This window comes from Rissa tridactyla, chromosome 13, assembly GCF_028500815.1.
Source record: "Rissa tridactyla isolate bRisTri1 chromosome 13, bRisTri1.patW.cur.20221130, whole genome shotgun sequence".
NCBI lineage: Eukaryota > Metazoa > Chordata > Aves > Charadriiformes > Laridae > Rissa > Rissa tridactyla.
The window spans coordinates 16,553,004-16,571,758 of NC_071478.1; the positions used below are offsets into that span (position 1 = coordinate 16,553,004).

At 60.1% G+C, this 18,755-nt stretch overlaps 1 protein-coding gene across 1 annotated transcript; it reads left to right on the top strand.

Moving 5' to 3' along the window:
• Positions 1-10,522: 10,522 nt before the first annotated feature.
• Positions 10,523-17,466, top strand: LOC128917224 (protein DGCR6). Its single transcript, XM_054219917.1, has 5 exons — positions 10,523-10,679; positions 10,776-10,936; positions 11,630-11,730; positions 15,169-15,309; positions 17,208-17,466. Exons 1-5 carry the CDS (start codon positions 10,549-10,551, stop codon positions 17,289-17,291), a joined length of 618 nt encoding a protein of 205 aa, XP_054075892.1. The 5' UTR covers positions 10,523-10,548; the 3' UTR covers positions 17,292-17,466.
• Positions 17,467-18,755: the final 1,289 nt, after the last annotated feature.

Sequence of the window (18,755 nt, forward strand, 5' to 3'; positions counted from 1 at the left end):
AAAGAGCATCTGTGGGGAAGCAGCCATGGTGCTCACGATGGTGACCCAGCAAGGGGAATTTGGGACTAGCCCCAGCCTCCTCTCCCTCTCACTCCTGCAGGCAGCAAAGCTGGGGCTGGGCCCGGGGAGGTTGGACACTGTAAGCTCGCCCTGGTCCACAGGCTGTCCTGGGAGAGCAGAGCTTCGCCCAGATCATGAGCCCACCCGTGGGCTCCGAGCACAGCCCCAGCAAGCCAGAGAAGAGCCTGCGAATGAGCCGCCTACAAGGTAAATGCAAAAATCCCACGTGACAGAGGCTGAAGGGTGTCCTGGCGGGTCACTGGATGCTGCAGCATGACCAGGCAGCAATGCACCACATCAGGGCCACCATGGCATCTTCTGGCCAAGTCTTGGGAACCTCCAAGGATGGAGATCCCCCAGCTCCTGGTGATTGTCCCAGGGCTGCACCACTCTCTTGGGGAAGAAATTTCTTCTGGGGTCCAACCTGTACCTCCCAACCTCCACCTGTACCAACCACGGACTGTTGTTTCCCATCGTATCATCTGGAACCACCAAGAAGTATTTGACTCCATCATCTTAGTTGTTGGCTGCTCTCAGACCCCCTTCACCTCCTTGTGGCCGGGCTAACCCAGCCCAGACCCCTCCACCTCTCCTAGTGCAATGTGTGCCAGCTCCATGACCATGATGATAGCCCACCTCCAGGCCTCTCCAGTTTCTTTACGTCCCTCTTGAACTGGGAGGCCCACATCGTGACCCTAATGGGTGGAGAGACAGCAGCTTCCTTCAGGTGGCTGTCCATGCCTGTCCCAATGCATCCCACTATGGGCTTTGCCTTACTCTGGAGGAGAGCAACAACAAGCTGATGTTCAACCTGAGGTCCACTGTAGCCTCCAGGTTCTTTTCAGCAGGGTCCTTCCAGCTCATATGGGTCAGACGCTTCTCCAAGAACTGTCCTGTGATGCAACAGACCATGAAGGACATCACCATCGCAATGGATGAGGCATTGCCACACCTCAGCATCATGAAGGGCTGATGTATCTGTGTAATGTGACAGCGAATCTCTTTTCCGAGCATCCTACCAGGGCCTGCAGGCTTTCCGTCCACCACCACATTTTGGTTATCTCTAACTGACAGGACCCTGTGATAGACACCAGTGAGGGGACTTTGTTTAGGGATCCACAAATCAGCAGAGGCCGAAAACCATAAAACAATTTCCCCTGCAGCTGTGAGTCCCACCAGAAAGACCACATGTACCATAAATACACTTGCTTTTTCTTAGCCGCTTTCCACCGCTCTCTTGGACGTGCAGAAACCTTTGACCTTGAGGAAAAAACAGGTGCACCCGATCACAGGAACAAGTCATAATGTGGAGCAGATCCAGGTCTTCTGCTCACTCGAGATGGGGAAGAAGCCACTTTCTCCTGAAACCACCTTCAGGAGCCACCGTCCCTGAAGCCACCTTCCCTGACAGACAGATCAGAGGCTTTTGGTGACAATGCGATGGCTCTAAGCGCGTTGCATGGCCTCCCATGGCTGAGGAGAAGCAGTGGACGAGGCTGGCAGAAGATGCTGAGATGGAGCAGAACCTGCTCAGCGGCCACCAGCCACCAGCCCTCCTCACCACCGGGACCTCAGCCAGGGGAAGCAGAGGAGGCCAGTGCCACTTGTGGCCTGTTCTCTCCTCCACCAACACTGGTCTTCACATTTCCTCCCAGTTTCCCAAACCGAAGAAGGAGCTGTTGGGTTGGACAACGGCACATTTGTTTTGGCTTGGCCGGCGAGCAGCAATAAAAGCGAGCCCGTTGCCAACCATTCAGTTCCTATTTCAGGCCCTACCAAAAATAAACCCGGAAGGGAAACTCCAACGAGAACAAAACACGCGTGAGACAACAGGCTTCTGAAATGATATAGGAAATGTCTCTCCCAGCGCTCGCCGTGGGGAGGGACGGCGGTGCCAGGGGTATTTTGTGCCGGAGGAGGGATTGTGAGGGGCTTGGGGAGCTCCATCAGCTCCACCAGTGACCCAGCACAAGCCAGGGTAAACTGATAGGGGTATAAATATGTATTCAGCCTACGCTGCATGAGGTGGCTTCGCATGGGTGCATGCTACACATGGGGAAATTCCTCCTTTACCCCCAAACGTGGATGTAATGGCCCCTGGTTGCCTTCCCTGGGACACTCGTCTCCAGGGATGGCCAGGCTGGTGGCACTGGAATGTCCCCCAGCCGCGTTGGTGACATCCTCACGCAGCCAGCGTCCAGCTGGCCCAGGGCTCCCAGCAGCTGGGCTGAGCGGATCGCCCTGCAGGCTGGGACCCGCCGCAACGCCACCGAAATCATTTCACATCGGCCATCGGCGACCTCATCAGCGTCCCCGGCTGACTCGGGTGGCATTTGAGTGGCAATACAGCACAGCCTTTTTGCAGGCATCACCTCCTGCTTGCGTGTCCAGCCCCGCAGCAGGGCTCGCCTGCTGCCAGCCCAAGGCATGAAGGAGCCCGCGGTGGCACGACCACAGGCACCGCGGTCCCCTGGGACGCTCAGCCCCGGCATCCGCCCCCAGTGGGGAGGAGAAAGCTCTGCCCGGTGCTCCGGGGTCCCCACCAACGGGGGCTGTGGCTCCAGGACCCCGTGCCACCAGCCACCGGAGCAGCACGGACACCTTGAACCAGCAGCTGCAGCTCTCCCTTGGGAGGACGGAGCCTTTCGGTGGCTGTTTGCAGCCTTTCCCCCCCGCGGAGGGCTGCTGGGGGGCAGGTTTCTTGCTGCAGCCTTTCCCCGTGCCTGAGAGGTGACGAGGACAGGACATTGATATAAATATATACTCCAGGAATATATATATATAAAATATACATATATGCTTATATACATATACACACACACAAACACATATATAGATATATAAAAAAATATATTTACACTCCGATACACTCCAGGAGAAAAATTATTTTAGATGTGTGTATATATATATGTGTGTATTTTCATATATATATATTTACACACGCACTCGCTTCTATATACTCCTGGTGTATATAGTATAGATACTTATAAATACATAAGTATACAATTATAGATATATACACATATATACGTTATATATATACACTCATGTATTTTTACATTTTTTTATTTATTTTTATATACATATATGGAGAGATATATATATGTGTGTGTGTTTATATACACACTTATGTCCTTCTATAAGCTCCGGGATCCGAAGGCGAGCATGGCCGGCCGGGCTGAGCCTGCCTAGTCCCGGCCCCAGCAGCACCCAGGTGCCAGCCCCGCCGCCGCCAGCCCCGTGGCAGTGCCACCCGGGCACCTCCCGACACCGTGACGCAGAATCCCACGAACGCCGCGTTGGGTGTCTCCCCGAAGACCTGGGGTCCGGGGATCCACCGGGGCAGGGGTCCCCCAGCACGGACCCATCAGGGGATCCGGGCAGCGGGGACTTTACCTCCCTGCAGCATCCCGGGCCCAGCGGCAGCTCCCAGCTCTGTGAGCGGGACCTGGCACCTCCCTAAAGCCGTTTTGTCCCCGCTAACGGGCACCCAGGGCTGGGTGAAAGGCCACAATCACGGTCCTCCACCCCGTCCTCTGCTGCAGCGCCGATCCCAAGGGTGGGCTTCACACTGGAGACGTGCCCCAGGCTCCGCAGCCCCCGACCCGAAGGATGGGGAGCAGGTGAATATGCCGTTCGGGGGCACCAAGCGGACCCACCAAGCAGACCCACTTTGGCTCCATTTTGAGTCTCTCTGTCACCCCATGGAGCCTTGGAAGCATTTGCATGGGATCCAGGGCACCAATTAATCCCTGGCAACTGGGGGCACGGCTCAGCGGCTGCAGCGCTCCGGGCTGCAAACGCGTTTCTAGCAGACGGAGCCATCCCTGAGCAGATCCAAGAGCCTGCGCCTTCATTCCAGCCTCTGGGAGCTCTGTCCGGCATCGTTTTGGAAAAGATCCCTATAGTCGCAGTACGGAAAGCCGGAGTGCGCTCGAATTCAAGTGGAGGAGGAAGAATAATTGGGCAGAAGTAAGGCAGAGGCACCCGCACCGCCGCTACCTGATTTACCCCCGCGTCTGCGCTGGCCCGGCCGCACGCCGTGACGCGGCCGGCCGTGTTTAGTCTGCGCGGGAGCACAAATCACGGCGCCATGTCATCGCTCTGCCAGCGTCTGGATTTCATTAGGAGCCGCGCGATGGGGCTGGGCTGCTGCTGGGGGCCGGCCACGCTCCCCCCCCGCCGAGCTGCGCGGGACACAGGGGCGACGGGACGGGGACGGGGCCGAATGCAGGGCTTGTCTGCAGGGGAGGAGCGGCAGCCGCCTCAGGGGGACGGGGGTTTGGTCCCCCCGGGGTGTTGGGACACCCTGAAAATATCCTTAAGGGAGGGGAGTGTGGCCTGGAGCTGTCTCCTGATAGTGCGGGGACCAGTGGGACGCAGATGGACCCCCCCCCAGAGCACCCTTAGCCCCACGAATTTGGGTCACTGCCCCTTCCCCAAAAATCAGGCTGCTGAAATAGAGGGGCACCGTTGGCGACCGGGCAGCCAGGGGAGGGAAGGGGCTGGCTGCGGAGCCTGCTGCATCCCCTGCATCCCGCTGCAACCCTTCCATCCCCTGCATCCCGCTGCAGCCTTTCCACCCCCTGCAGCCTCTTGCAACCCTTCCATCCCTGGCATTATTTGCAGCCCGCTGCATCCCTAGCATCCCCTGCATCCCTTGCATCCCCTAAATCCCTTGCATCCGCTGCAGCCCTTGTATCCCCTGCAGCCCTTGCATCCCCTGCAGCCCTTGTATCCCCTGCATCCCTTGCATCCCCTGCAGCCCTTGCATCCCCTGCAGCCCTTGCATCCACTGCAGCCCTTGCATCCACTGCATCCCTTGCATCCCCTAAATCCCTTGCATCCCCTGCATCCCCTGCATCCCCTGCATCCCTTGTATCCACTGCATCCCTTGCATCCCCTGCAGCCCTTGCATCCCCTGCAGCCCTTGCATCTACAGCAGCCTTTGTACCCACTGCATCCCTTGCATCCACTGCATCCTTTGCATCCCCTAAATCCCTTGCATCCCCTGCATCCCTTGCATCCCCTGCATCCCTTGTATCCCCTGCATCCCTTGCATCCCCTGCAGCCCTTGCATCCACTGCAGCCCTTGCATCCCCTAAATCCCTTGCATCCCCTGCATCCCCTGCAGCCCCTGCATCCCTTGTATCCACTGCATCCCTTGCATCCCCTGCAGCCCTTGCATCCCCTGCAGCCCTTGCATCTACGGCAGCCCTTGTACCCACTGCATCCCTTGCATCCACTGCATCCCTTGCATCCCCTAAATCCCTTGCATCCGCTGCAGCCCTTGTACCCACTGCATCCCTTGCATCCCTTGCATCTTTTACACCCCTCACACCCTGCGAATCCCTTGCAGCCCGCTGTATCCCTTGCATCCTCTGCACCCTTGCACCCCTTGCAGCCTGTGGGCCTCGTGCATATCTCCCACTCGCTTCTCTCTCTCGCCCCGTCTCCTCCTAGGTCTGAAGCACTGTGCCAAGACCCAAGACCACCTGCTTCGTGACCCAAGACCACCCGCGCCGTGACCCAAGACCACCCGTGCCAGCCGGCGGGGAGCCCTCCAGCAGCGTGCGGGGGACACAGCCCCCATCCCTTGCCCAGAGCGAGCCTAGGCTCGGCCGCGCAGGCAGGACCGTGTTGTCCACGGGGTGTTACAGAGCTGTCACCCTGTGTCAAACACCCCCTCTGCTCTGCAGGGAGCGGAGACACGAGGAGCTCCTGGGCTGCTGAGCCACAACTAACACCAATTGGCCCCAGCTGAGCATCCGCGTCTCCTCGTGGTGGAGGATGGGCAGTCAGGACGCGTGCGAGCAGCATCTCCTCTGAGTCCCCGTGGATGCTCGGCCCGGACAACCGAAGCCCAGCCGTGTTTTCTGAGCCGTGTGTGCTCCTCCCAACAGGTCAAACCCAGCTTTTCCAGCCCAGCAGCCGGTCAGGAAGGGAGCGTGGAGGTTTCACCCGGCACCACCGAGACCCAGCGACCACCTCAACCCAGATCTTATTTTAACTGTGGCTCAGGGGTGAAATTCCCATTCAGATATTCAGCTCCAGAGGCCAGAGTGAGGGAAACACATTTACTCCACCATGTTTAAATTGGAATAAATCCGGTGAGCCCGAGGCCATGAGGCTCTGGCAGTCCCGGCCACGAGCTCCCCTCACCCAGGGGACAAGAGTGCACAAGGCTGAGGTCAGACACAAGGTTCAAGTGTCCCAAAAAAGAAGGGGAGGGGCTGGGGACAGGTGATAAAGCCACCACAGTGGGTGAGCACATGGCCCAGTGCGGTGTGGGGTTGGGGGGCTGGTGCTGGACCTCCTTCCCTGGGGGTTCAGGGGGCTGGTGGGTCCGAGGTCCAGCTCTTAAAGGGTCCAAAGAGGGGCCGAAGGAGACTTGGGGAAACCACCCAAACCCATCCAGGCGAGGAGGGCAGGATGCGGCCCCGAGGAGAGGAGCCACCCCAGACCCGGCCCTGCGGGGGGGTTTGCCTCTCCGGGGGCACCCTGGCCCCATCCCCGGCTCGGGTGTCAGCCGGGGACTAACCCAGCACCCCGCGGCCCAGGCAGAGCTGCTGTCGAATCACCGGCTTCGGCACAGCCGCCCCCATCCGTAGCCGTGCCGCGGAGAGCAGAGCCACCGGAGGGATGCTCGCCATCTCCCGGCCCGAGCCCCAGCGGATGCTGCCCCGTCCCCCGCCCCACGGGGAAAGCAGTAAAGCCACGTTCGGTGCAAAAGCCGCGGGGCATCAGCCTCTCTCGGTGACGGCTGGCTGCCCGGTGAAACCGCGCTCGCCGAAGGCTGAGCGTCCGCGGGGGGAGCTCCCGGCTGCCGAGCGGTGACTCAGAGCCGCAGTGACGTGGCGGCTCTCCGGCGGGGACACCAGGGCTCGGGCAGCCGTCTCCTGCAGTTTGCGCTCTGGTTTCTCTGGAGGATTATTCCTAATTGCAATTTGCTCCGGTTGCAAAAACGAGCCGTCCTGCTCCCTGCACGCGGGTACCCCGCTCCTGCTGCCATCTCTGCTTGACTCAGGGCCCAGCAAGGCCACAAAAATGCCGGTTTCCAGCATTTCTGAGCTTGTAAACGTGCCCTTTGGGAAAGGTGACATCCAGACATCCCTGCCCTAAAGGGGCAGCAGGCACTTTTGGAAATCTCTCCATCCTGGGAGACGTTTTTCCTGCGGGTGAGTGCAAGAAGCCCGAACCCCACGGGGAAGTCTTCACCTGGGGGAGAGGCAAGTGGCTCCAGTGGGAAACAGAGTCCCTTTGGCCCTCTGGATGTCCCTGCACATCCCACGCCAGGGCAAAGGCTCCATCCCACGACGTGTGCTTGTCCCCCGGCTCCTCACCACCCACCTCTTCACCAGCAGTGCGAGGGGAGCCCCGCGCTTGGTGCGGGGGCTCGAGAAGAAGCAGCGGGCCAGGACCGGCCCCTGGCTCCCTCTGTGCTGGGACAAGGAGCACCCCACTCCCCCCCCCGCGCAGAGCCCCACGGCCGTGAGCACCCAAACGTGGGCTCATCCCGCCCAGCCGGGCGCGTCGCTCCGTGCACATGGTGTGGTGGGACCACCTGCAGGTCCCATCGTGCTTCTCCCCAGCCCCTCTCACCCAGACAGGCTCACCACGGTTGGCGTGGCTGGGTGTGGAAGGACAGGAGGAGCTTTCTCGCTCCTTTTGTCCCTCCGTAGCTCAATCCAGGCTCTTCCTGGACCTCACAAGCCAACTGCGGGGCTGTTTCTGCTCTCAAGCCCCTGGGTCCAGACGCCGTGATCTCCCCCTGGCAGGGCCTGGGGAGCGTGGGAAGGGCCCGCGCTTTCTCCTCCCGGGCCGTGCCACCTGCTTGCGGTACCACTGCTGACACCATCACCTGGTCAGGGACCCCCCGACCCCGACTTGAGCCCGCACCCCAAGAGCCTCCTGTGCGTCCTGACACACCATGACGTACTGCTCCCTGCCTGCACCTCCTGGGGCGTACGGAGAACGGGACACCCCTGGGTCACCTGTGCTCTCCAGCCCCGGTGCCCACCCGCGCCACCCACCTGCCCGGGGCGGCAGATTGACCCCAGTGGGAGCCCCAGCTGCGCTCCAGCTCACTCAACTTCTTCCCTCGACTTGGAGCCCCGGGATGCCCATGGCGCCCCGAGAGCCCGGCCAGAGCCCTGACCCCCAGCTCCACCCACCGCCACAAGCTCTCCCTGAATCACCGCCGGCATCCCACCACGTCCCGGCCCAGCACAAAGGCAGCACAAGCCCTACACAAACCGGGGCCAGCGACCCTCGTGGTGTGCCCGCTGGCTCGGATGCCTGCACCGGCTCCCCAAAAAGCCCGGCCTTTCAGGCCCCAGCCGGTCAGCCTGCAGAAGGCAGCGCCCGGAGCCTGCCGGGCTAACGAGAAGCGCATGGGACCCACATCTGGTAACGATTGAGCACGGAGCAGCGCCGGGAAGGGAGGAAGCGCAGATTTCCTGCAGCACAAAGGAAGGGAGAGGAATGTCCGCGGTGGAGCAGAGGCCCCGGCATCCCCCCTCCCTCCACCGGCTCAGCCGCCATGCCTGCGCCAGGGGTGCAAAGGCACCCGATCGCGCCTCGCTCCTTTGCCGGCACCGCCGGAGTTTGTTGCTGGGATCATGCTCCCCGCTTCCCCGGCTGAGCCCCTCCTCTCCCCGGCTGCCCCCTTTCCCACTCGCGGGGGTGCACGGCTCCCTCAGCCATGCCAGCCCTCCGACCCACGTGTGTGGTCTCTCCCCTCCAGCCTGGTGCTGCTCAGGGTCAAGGTCAAGACCCTGCTCAGGATCTGGGGTCAAGACAACCCTCCCCACGCCCAGACACCACCGGGCTTCACCTCGAAACAGCCTCGGGAAGAGAGCAGAAGCCCCAGCGAGACGGGCAAGGGGGCAAGATCAAGGCAGGGTCTGCTCCATGCTGTGATGGTGGGGATGTGACGCTTGGGTGGGGACAAGGCTGGCTGCATTTAGGTCCTCACCGGCGCAGGCAGCCATGTCGGGGCCAGGCAGCCCGCCTGGTCCTGCGCTGGTGCCGGGTGAAGTCTTGGCCCCCCCGTCCCCGAGCATCCGCGGCTGGCAAAGGGATTTCAGGTCGTGTTGCCGGGGGCACGCCTTGGGCCAGCAAACCCCCGAGTTCAGGTGACACCAGGGAAGGCCATTTAGCAAAACCTGCCATCGAACCTCCATGAGGGAGGCCGGCAAAGTGTCGCGGGTGCTTTTATCCTGGTCTTTCGTATCGCCCCAGCCGGAGCTGAGCAGCACAGCTAATAGCTTTTAATTAAAAGCCCCTGTTTTCCCTTCCCCAGCAGCTCAGCGGGCTGCGGCCAGCCGGGCTTCGCGCGGCCACGGCAGCTCCAGCGCGGCAAAAACCTCCTGGCGGTTCCAGAGGATGGGGTCGGGGTGTTCAAAATACGGAGCAGCCATTCCACGGGGACATCGCTGCCGCCCTGGGGGCCGAGCAGGCAGGGGCCGGGCAGGGCAGAGGGACAGGGCAGGGTTAAAGCGCACAAGGCAGCGGTCTGAGCAGCCCGGAGGCAGAGGGATCTGCACCCAAGCCCACCCAGAGCCTCTCCGGGTCTTGGGATTTGGGGATCCTTGCGTGGAAATCTGAGGCAACGACTCGGGGGGGGGGGAACGAAAAAAAAAAAAAAAAAAAAAGAAAAAAAGAGCAATTTATATTCGAGGAGATTTTAGGGATGCCCCATTTCCCTGGGGTTGCTCCGTGTTCTTCCCTAACACGGGCGCTTCTCTTGCCCTCCAGCAGGCAGCACGGCGTCGGTGAGCTCTGAAGTCACGTTGAAAGCGCTACTTTTCAGGCATTTTTTTTATATATATATATTTTTTTTTTTTTTTTTTTTAATGCATTTCATTCCGCTAATTCAAGCCAGGACCCTTCCCCCCCCCCCCCCCCCCCCCCCCGTGCGTGCCGCTGACGTTGAACTTGCAGCTGGGCCCGCGCCGAGCGCTGATCTCATTAACCTGCCCCAAAACGAGCCCTCGCCATCCCAGCGGCGTGTTTGAAGTCGAAACGCGCTTAACGAACGCCGGGTGTTGGAAGGGACCCCACCGCCATGGGCGCAGCGGGTGCCAGGGGACGGCGGGAGCGCCGGTTCCTACCGCTGCCGCCCCTCCGGCACCGGGACCGGCGGAGGATGCTCGGGCCGGGCACGGAGCTGAGGCCCGGAGGGAGCGGAAGGGCGCGGCGGCAGCGGGGAGGGCCAATGAAGGGGCGGGGTGATGGAGGGGCGGGGCGATAGCGGGGAGGACCAATGAAAGGGCGGGGAGAGGGGCGGGGCGATGGCGGGGAGGGCCAATGAAGAGGCGGGGTGGTGGAGGGGCGGGGCGATAGCGGGGAGGGCCAATGAAGGGGCCGGATGACGGCGGGGAGGGCCAATGGCGGGGGCGGGGACGGGGCGAGGGCGGTGTCGGGCGGGGCGGGGGCGCGCATGCGCAGGGCGGGACGGGACAGGGGCGCGCACCCGGCGGGGCCATGGAGCGGTTCGGGGCCGGCGGGGCCGGGAGCGGGGGGTACGAGGCGGCGGCGGAGCACCTCTCCCGGCAGCAGGAGCGACATTACCGGCTGCTGTCGGAGCTACAGGCGCTTGTGAAGGCGCTGCCCAGGTGACCGGAGGGTGGCGGCGGCGGCGGGGGTGGGGGGGGCGGGCGGTGCCGTGGCCCGTGGCGGGGCTGACCCGGCGCCGTTGCCGGTGGCGGCAGCCCCTGCCAGCAGCGCCTCTCCTACACGACGCTGAGCGACCTGGCGCTGGCGCTGCTGGACGGGACCGTGTTCGAGATCGTGCAGGGCCTGCTGGAGATCCAGCACCTCACCGAGAAGAACCTCTACAGCCAGCGCCTGCAGCTGCACAGCGAGCACCGCGGTCCGCGGGGGGGTACCGGAGCCGGGGGGGAGCCCCGGGAGGGGGCGGGCACCGGCGGGGGGGTCTCTAGGGGAGCAGGCACCGGGGGGCGGTGGGGGGCACTGAGGGTGGGAGCAGGCCCGGGACACCGCGGGGGGGGGGGGGGCATTGGGGACCATCCCGGGGCACATGGCCGGGGCGGTGGGGGGGGGGGGCATTGGGGGAAGGCGGTGGAGACAGTGTGGGGCGGCCTGGGACACTGAGGGGGGAGCAGATGTGGGGCACTGGGAGCGGGGGGGGGGGGGCACTGGAAAGGGGGATGGGGGACAGCAGGGTCACTGCAGGGAGGTGGTGGGGATGCTGCAGGGGGGAGGGAGGCCCGGGGTCTCTGGGAGGTTGGCGTGGCGGGGGGGCAGGTTGTGGGGACGCTGAGGGGAGGCGTGGGGCATCGGGGGAAGATGGTGGGGACAGTGGGGGGAGGCCCGGGACACTGAGGGGGAGCAGGTGTGGGGGCACTGGGCCGGGATGGGGCGGGGGGGGACGATGACAGTGAGGAGACTGCAGGGAGGTGGTGGGGACGCCGCAGGGGGGAGGGAGTCCTGGGGCCTCTGGGAGGTTGTGGGGGGCGTCGGAGGGGGTGGCGGTGGGGGGACAGGTGGCGGGGCGAGAGGGGACATGGCGGCGCCGTGCCCTGACCGTGGCCGTCGGTGGCAGGGCTGAAGCAGGAGCTGTTCCACCGGCACAAGGAGGCCCAGCAGTGCTGCCGCCCCCACAACCTGCCGCTCCTCCGCGCCGCCCAGCAGCGAGAGATGGAGGTGAGAGGAGGCCCGGCTGGGCACAGCCCCCCTGTCCCCTCCCCGGGGCTGGGGGGGGGGGGGGGGGGGTCACAGCCCCTTTGCTGCAGGAGCATCCTGGCATCTCGTCGTGCGTCTGTGCCCCTCGCAGCCTTGGGGGCCGTCAGCCGCCGTGTCTGGCCTTGCCGGCACAGCCCGAGGTTCCCCACCCCATCCTGGGGGGGTCCCCTCCTTGCGCTCTGCCCTTTGTCCCCCCAAGAGCGGGGGGGGAGTCCAGGCTCTTCCCATGGAGGGTAGCCGCCGTCCGGGTGCGATCTGGGAATCGTGGGAGCCCCCTCCAAGAGAGCGATGCTCTCCACAACGCTGTAACGAGTCTCTGTTATAAGTCGGGCTGAAGCCCGTGTATGGATGGAGAGCGAGTTGATAGAAAACATGGAGAAGGTGTGCGAAACCTGCCGTTATGTTGTAGCAAGTAGTAAGCAGAGACTACTCCAAAAAAAAGAAAAAAAAAAAAAAATCACATTTTACTTAGTAGCACTGGTAAGGAGATAATCTAAGCACTGAAATAGTTTCTGTGAGCGTCCCCAGGCATTTGGAGAATGGCACTTCGGCACGAGCGGTCGGTTCTGTCCCAAAGGCCTTATCTCTACATTGGTGATAAGATAGAGGCAGTTTTATAAGGTAAAAGGAGATTGTGAGTAGCTAGTTGTATTGGTCGATGGAGTTCAAGCGTGCAGGGGAAGCTCCTTGATCCGCGTGAGGCAAACAGCGAACTGTTCAAATACAGGCTCTTTCCTGACCTTTGCCTGTGACGAGCGCTGCGTCAGCGCTCCCCGTTGGATCTCGATGTTTCCCCGTCCCTCGTTTCCTATCGAGGTGACTAAAGCCAGGCTGGACCTCTGTGAGAGCTTCCCGTTACTTCTGCATCGGAGTAACTTAGACTTGCAACGAGTAATTAGCTATGCTACCTATTTTAAAGTGTTTCCGATGTCGTCTTCGCTCGTTAAGCAGCCCATATGTATGTCACTTCTCCTTGTCTTATGTGATGTGCGACTTCTTCCTGCATCCTTCCACCTTCCCTCCGCCTTTCTTCTGTTTTCTTCTGCCGGGTGTTGCTGGAGTTACTTCTTCCCCTTTTTACGCTCTGATGCTGAGCTGCAGAGCATTGCGGGAACAGATCGACCATCTCGGTAACAATTGGTGTGTGTCTAATGTTGGAGCTGCCCTCCGTGGCTAAAGGAAGCCCGGCTCCCATGAGATAGCTTGGGATTGGGCTCCCGGGAGGGGTAAACCATATGGTTTTTAGATGTTTGGCTTCCTAGTGGAACCCATAGCTTTTAAAAAAAAAAAAAAAAAGCTTTGCGCATCATACAGAGTCACCAGCCACCGGAGCTGAAGGAAAAACTTGTGTTTAAGCCTTGCTTTTCTCTGGGACTTTAGCACTTTTCTGTAGCCCAGAGTCAGGTGCCGGCCCTAAACGGTCTGGAAGCACTTTAAGTTTGGGGTTTTTTTTCAAATCCAGAGAACATCACTCCTCCGGCACAGTAAGCGGAGGAGGTGGTGGTGTGGTGCCTCTTCCCTCCCCCGAGGTGGCCAGGAGGAAGGGAAGTCTTTGGGAAACAAGGGATTTGAATCCTTCGTATCTTCCACAAAGAGCCTCAACCTCTAGACTGAAGAATGCCTAAGGGCAGAGCTTGCTTAGGTTCGTTAGCATCCCATCGCGAAGGAGGCAATTGGCCTCCCTGACCTGCCTTTTTATTGAGGCTTGTCTTGAATTTATTCACATTGATTCTAATCAGATGCTGCCCTGAGTCTTTTCTGCGGAGCAGCTGACGTACGGTAATCTTTTGGTGGATCACAGTCCTGCGTCCTCCTTAAGAGCGCGTAGTTCTGCAAAGCTTTCCCGAACCCACGGACATAATTAAAAATGTGAGCTGCTAATTGACTGCCGTACACGCAAGAAGGGTTACGTGAGGTAGCTCCTGCTCCATACGAGTAATAATTGCTCTTGGTTTCGTTCAGACCTTTCGCGGATAGCCCCTGGCGTCTCCGTGCTGTGGACAAACCTCGACTCTTTTCCACATTGTTCGGGACCGAGACCTCTGTCATGCAGATTCCTGATTTTCCCCGGGACTCGTAGCAGCGGCTTTTGGCTCCCCTCTGGGATGGAATCTGACTCGGTCTCGTAAACCACCAGCCCCCGGTGGAGGAAATCCCAGACCTTGTGATTTCTCCCTGGCTGTCAGCGAGGATAACTCCCCCCCTGCGAATATTGCCAGCGAAACGCCTGCCCCTCTTTCCCTGCCTTACAAAGGGGCAGCGTTGCACGAGTGAAACGTTGGAACTTGTGCCGTTTATGTCTTGGAGGAGGACGACCTTGCCTTTGTATTTAGATGGGATTCGATGTTTCCTGCCTTCCCCTGTGTCCTGCTGAGGTTGCCTTCCTTCGCCCTCCGCACACGCGTGGCTCTTTGTTTGAGCTGGGCTCCCCTCGTCCCCTGCCGTCCTCCTGCCCTCTCCCCCCGTCTCCGGCAGATCCTGGTAGGTTGAGGTTGCCTCCAGAGCTGTGTCCCTTTCCACAGCCAGCAGAGCACACGAGTGCTCCCGGAGCATGCCCACCGCTCCTGACGGAGCAAACGCTCGCTGTGCTCCATGTCTTCTTCGGAGGCCACGCAGAGGTTTCTCTGTTGAGCTTTAGGCAGGTGTTGGCGAGGCGGGAGGGGCTGCCTTCTCCTCGGGGCCCTTACAAAGTCCTCCTTCGGTAATGTTCTCCGTCTGCCAACAGTAGAGCCCCAGCACACCGTAGTCCCGAGCGAGACTTCAGCTTGCTGTTGTCGTTACAAAATAAACGGCCTTTCCGGTGGCAGAGTCAGGTTTTGGAGAAGTTCGGCTCCTGTGGTGAATAAACGGGGTCCGGGTGTGATTTGCAGCTCCGGCTCTGTGTGTTGGCGTCCGAGGAACGTGGTGGCTTAGGGAGGCGTCCGAGCTGGCACCTTGGTGAGCTTCAGTGGCCCGCGTCACTCCTCCAGGTCTTTTCTCAGCCCTGTGAGGGGGATGCAATTCTTGGACTGCTGACTCCTTTGGAGCCCGCGCTGCCGGAGTGCTCAGCCATAGCCAGCCGCTCAGAGGTTGGCTTGTCAGGAGGAGTCGTTCAGATATTAATCTGTTGCCCGTGGTCTTTCCTGGCCTCCACACAGACAGAAAACAGGCTGGTCCCGGCGCCTTCCCTGCGCTGTTTTGAGTGGGAGCTCGCCACGAGGGGTGGCAAGCGGAGGAGGTGGGATCTGGGGCTGCGCTTGCCGCCTTCTGCTGTCTTTGGGACTCCTCGGAGCAGGAGGGCTTTCGGGATCCGGTCGCTCTTTGGTTTCAGTAAAAGACTTAGAGGTGAGAAAAAGATAGGAGGAAGGCAGATATTTCACTTTTTGGTTTTTTTCCTCTGCTGACTGTTCTCTTTTTCAGGCTGTGGAGCAACGAATCCGAGAGGAACAGCGGATGATGGACGAGAAGATAGTCTTGGAACTGGACCAAAAAGTGATAGACCAGCAGAGCACTCTGGAGAAGGCCGGGGTGTCGGGCTTCTACATCACCACCAACCCGCAGGTCGGTGTTTAGGCAGCGAGTGTAAGAGCTGCCAATACTCTTGTGTTAATATCTTTATTTAAAAAAAAAAAAAAAAAAAAATCTTAATGAATTCAGAATCGTTGGGTCAGAAAGAAGGATCCGTCCCTTGGCTCGTGAGCTGATGGGCAACGTGCCCCGGGCCGACCTTGTACCAGGTTCACGGCAAGGGAGCAGACGCCCAGTAGGCAGGACACCGTCCCCAGCTTTCCGCGATGTTTTTCCCACTGCGGAGGGAAGAACCGCTGTGCCAACAGCCGGCAGTCCTGTGACTCCGGAATGGGGCTGAATCATCCTCAAATACGTGGCTGCGTAGGTTTATCGCTTTTGTACCTAGCTGAGCTGTACAGATTGCTTGCGAGAATTCTTTTTATTAAGCATCTTGTTAATTTGTGCGTGTGACTTCCTAGAGGCGATGATCTCAGACTGGGATTAGAAAATTGCTCTTGGTTTTCCCCCGGTGCATCTGCTCGTAAAACTTGTGAGCGATCGCCTGGGTTTTTCTCTGCTGTCTTAATGCCACCGCAGGAATGAGAAAATAAAACTTCCAAAGCCTCATTGTATTGCCGCCGAAGTTTGCAGGGAATGCGGAAACGGGCTGTTCTTAACTCTTGTTTTTTCCAGCTGATTGAATTTCACTGCGATAAAGACCCGCTAGCGAGAACAGACTGCTTCAGCTAACTTAGTTAAACTGGCGTTCCCTAAAACCCACACGATTCCTGGTTGTGTAGCCTTGAACGAGCCTCTTATTTTTTTTCCCCGTGTTGCTCTTCCTCCTCTGTATAATGAAAGCAGCTCTTTCTCTCCCGCCCCTGCCTTTTATGTTATTTCAGTACGTAATAACTCTTAACGGGGCTCCTGTTTGCTGGTGTTTGGTTATATTTGCCTTTCCGAGAGCTGGCAAACGGACCCAGCCCTTGGCTTGGGTACCTGTGAATGCCACCGTCGTCTAAGAAACGGCTGCTCGAATCTGTTCTCCGCGCGTTTCTCGTCAGCCGATGTATTTCCTCTCAGTCCGTTGCATGAAATGCCAGCTTTACGCAGTCGATAGAAGAATCTTATTTTTGTAAAAAACATTCCCATAATGTTAAGGTCTGCAAGCCTGAGTCACAGAACGGCGTTCACTGAATTAGCTCCTCCACCGGGCCGGCTCTGGGCTGAACGGCTTGAGAGCTAAACGTAACTAAAGAACAAGCAGATGGCACGGAAACCAAGGGCTGAGGGTGGTGATTGCAGGAGATGGTGGTCTCCGCTGGGTTGCAGTCATGGAAAAGGGAGTTTTTGAAGGGAATGAGCTACTTAGAGGGAATTCGATGCGCCAGGACAGCAGCCTGTTGCGCTTAGAGGGCGCCCGAAGCGATGCCTGCTGGGCTGGAAGAGGATGGGGCGATGAAGATGCCGCTGAAGGTTGCAGGGAGGGAGCTGTGCCCACCCGGAGACCCCGCTCCGGGGTGCGTGTCTGCGCCTGTGCGACCGGGACGCTGCGGCCCGGCGCTGGGGGCTGGGCAGAGGGGGGGGGGCTGCTCCGGAAGGGAAAAACCTGCGGAACTGGCTTGGCCCTCGCCGCGTTTATGGCTAAATCGCGGTCAAGAAGAATGAACCTTCTGAATCCTTAATGAATCGTAAAGCCCTGGGATTCCTAAGGCAGCTGCAGTTTGCGTCGGGTCTCACGGTACCGCTGCCCTGCAGTTGATAGGAATGCTTACGCACGGTGAAGGCTTTGTGTTGTATTTGCGCGTCGTTTTTCTTCTGTTCCCTGAAGCTGAGCAGCTCCCGAGCGGGTGGTACCAACCAGTCCTTGCTGCTCCTGCGGTTGCTGCTCCTGCGGCCGGGAACGGGGGTCGTCTTATTCTTGCGAAAACGTCTCTCTTCCTTTGCAGGAGCTGACGCTACAGATGAATTTACTGGAGCTGATTCGGAAGTTGCAACAGAAAGAATCTGAGTCCGAGGAGGCTTTTTCCTGAACAAGGCCGATCTGCTGTTTACTTCCCAGTTTTCTTCTGACTTCCCTCTAAACTGTAGGCTGTTAACGCGTTTGCTTTACCTTGTGTCAGGAAAAGGCTCCCGGCCGTAGCGGGCAGAGCCGAGGCCCTTGGGTAACCTCCGAGCAGGGCCCCGGCGCGGGGGGCGGCTGGGGAGCCCGGGGGGGGTGGGGGGGGGGCCGCCTCTCCGCTCCGCCGAGCGATGAGGGTGCCAGATGTGCGGCACATCTGGCTGCGACGACGGGAGGCGTTCATCTGCGGCGGCGAGCCGGGGGAGGACCGGGCCAGGCAGCGAACCCAGGCCAGCCGTAGGTGGGGGCCGCCTGCGGTTGAGGTGAAGCAAGCCGAGCAGCGGGATCTCCGCACTGCCGTCTCCTCTTCCCATCCGAGGAGGAGGAGCAAGTCTTCTCTGGCAGGGAATGGGAGAGGTGAGCAGCTGGCGTGTCAAGAGAGGGAAGCAAAGTGAGCTCGCCTCGCTGGGGGAGGTGGTTGGCAGCCGGGGGGGGAAAACGTCCGAGGTTTATCCACGAGAAGATGCTTCTGCACGCGTTGAGGCGGAAACGGCCTCCTCAACGGGGAGACCCTTCCCAGAGGGACCTCCAGGCAGATGTCGGCGTCGGCTTGATGAAAGGAGGATTTTGTCGCTGGGCTGTGACGTTCGCAGTGTGTTGTTGTCCCCCCCCCCCGCCCCGCTCGGCGGAGAAGGCTTGAGAGCTCTTTGCTTTGGTACTTTAAACCAGTTTCCAAATGGAGAGAAATAAAACGCTCCGTCCTGCCTTCTGGGGCTGCGGGTTTCTCAATGCCAGCGGTTGCCATTACGTTCGTCCCGTCCCCGCTTGACGACGTGTGGGGTTTGGGGGGCAGCAGATTAAAGCGGGGGGGGGGGGGGGGGGGAACCTCGAGTGTTTCTGAGGGCCTTTTGGGGCTGAGGCGATGGCCCCCAAGGGCACGAGTTGCGTCCCTGGCACTCGGTGCGTGGGCAGGAGTCAGGGCACTTGCTGAAAAGCCGGTGGAAGATGGTGCAAGGGCGAGTCTGTGAGCGGTTCCGTTCTTCACGGCTGAAGTTCAAGTGGGAGAAGCCGTTGGGGGTGGCTCAGAGCCCTGGGCCATCGTGTGTCGGGGGGGCTTTGATTACACCTGAGTCACTGCCCAGGGGTTTCCTGGCGTTCCCAGAGCAAGCCTGGTATTTGGGAGGCATCTCCTTCGCGTTACTGTTCGCTCTGGCCTGCGCCCTCCGCTCTTACTGCAGCCGTCCCTCGGAAGACGGGGTGTGCCGTTAATTAGCGAGGCTGGGGAAGGGGTGGGTACCCCCCCGCCCAAGGTGTTGGGACCCCTGATGCTCCCGTGAGAGCCCCGGCCCGAAGCCGGAGCCAGCCGGAGAAGCAGACGAGGTACGGAACCCTGCGAACGTGCCGGAAGAGTTTGCGGGTGCCTTTTGGAAGGGGA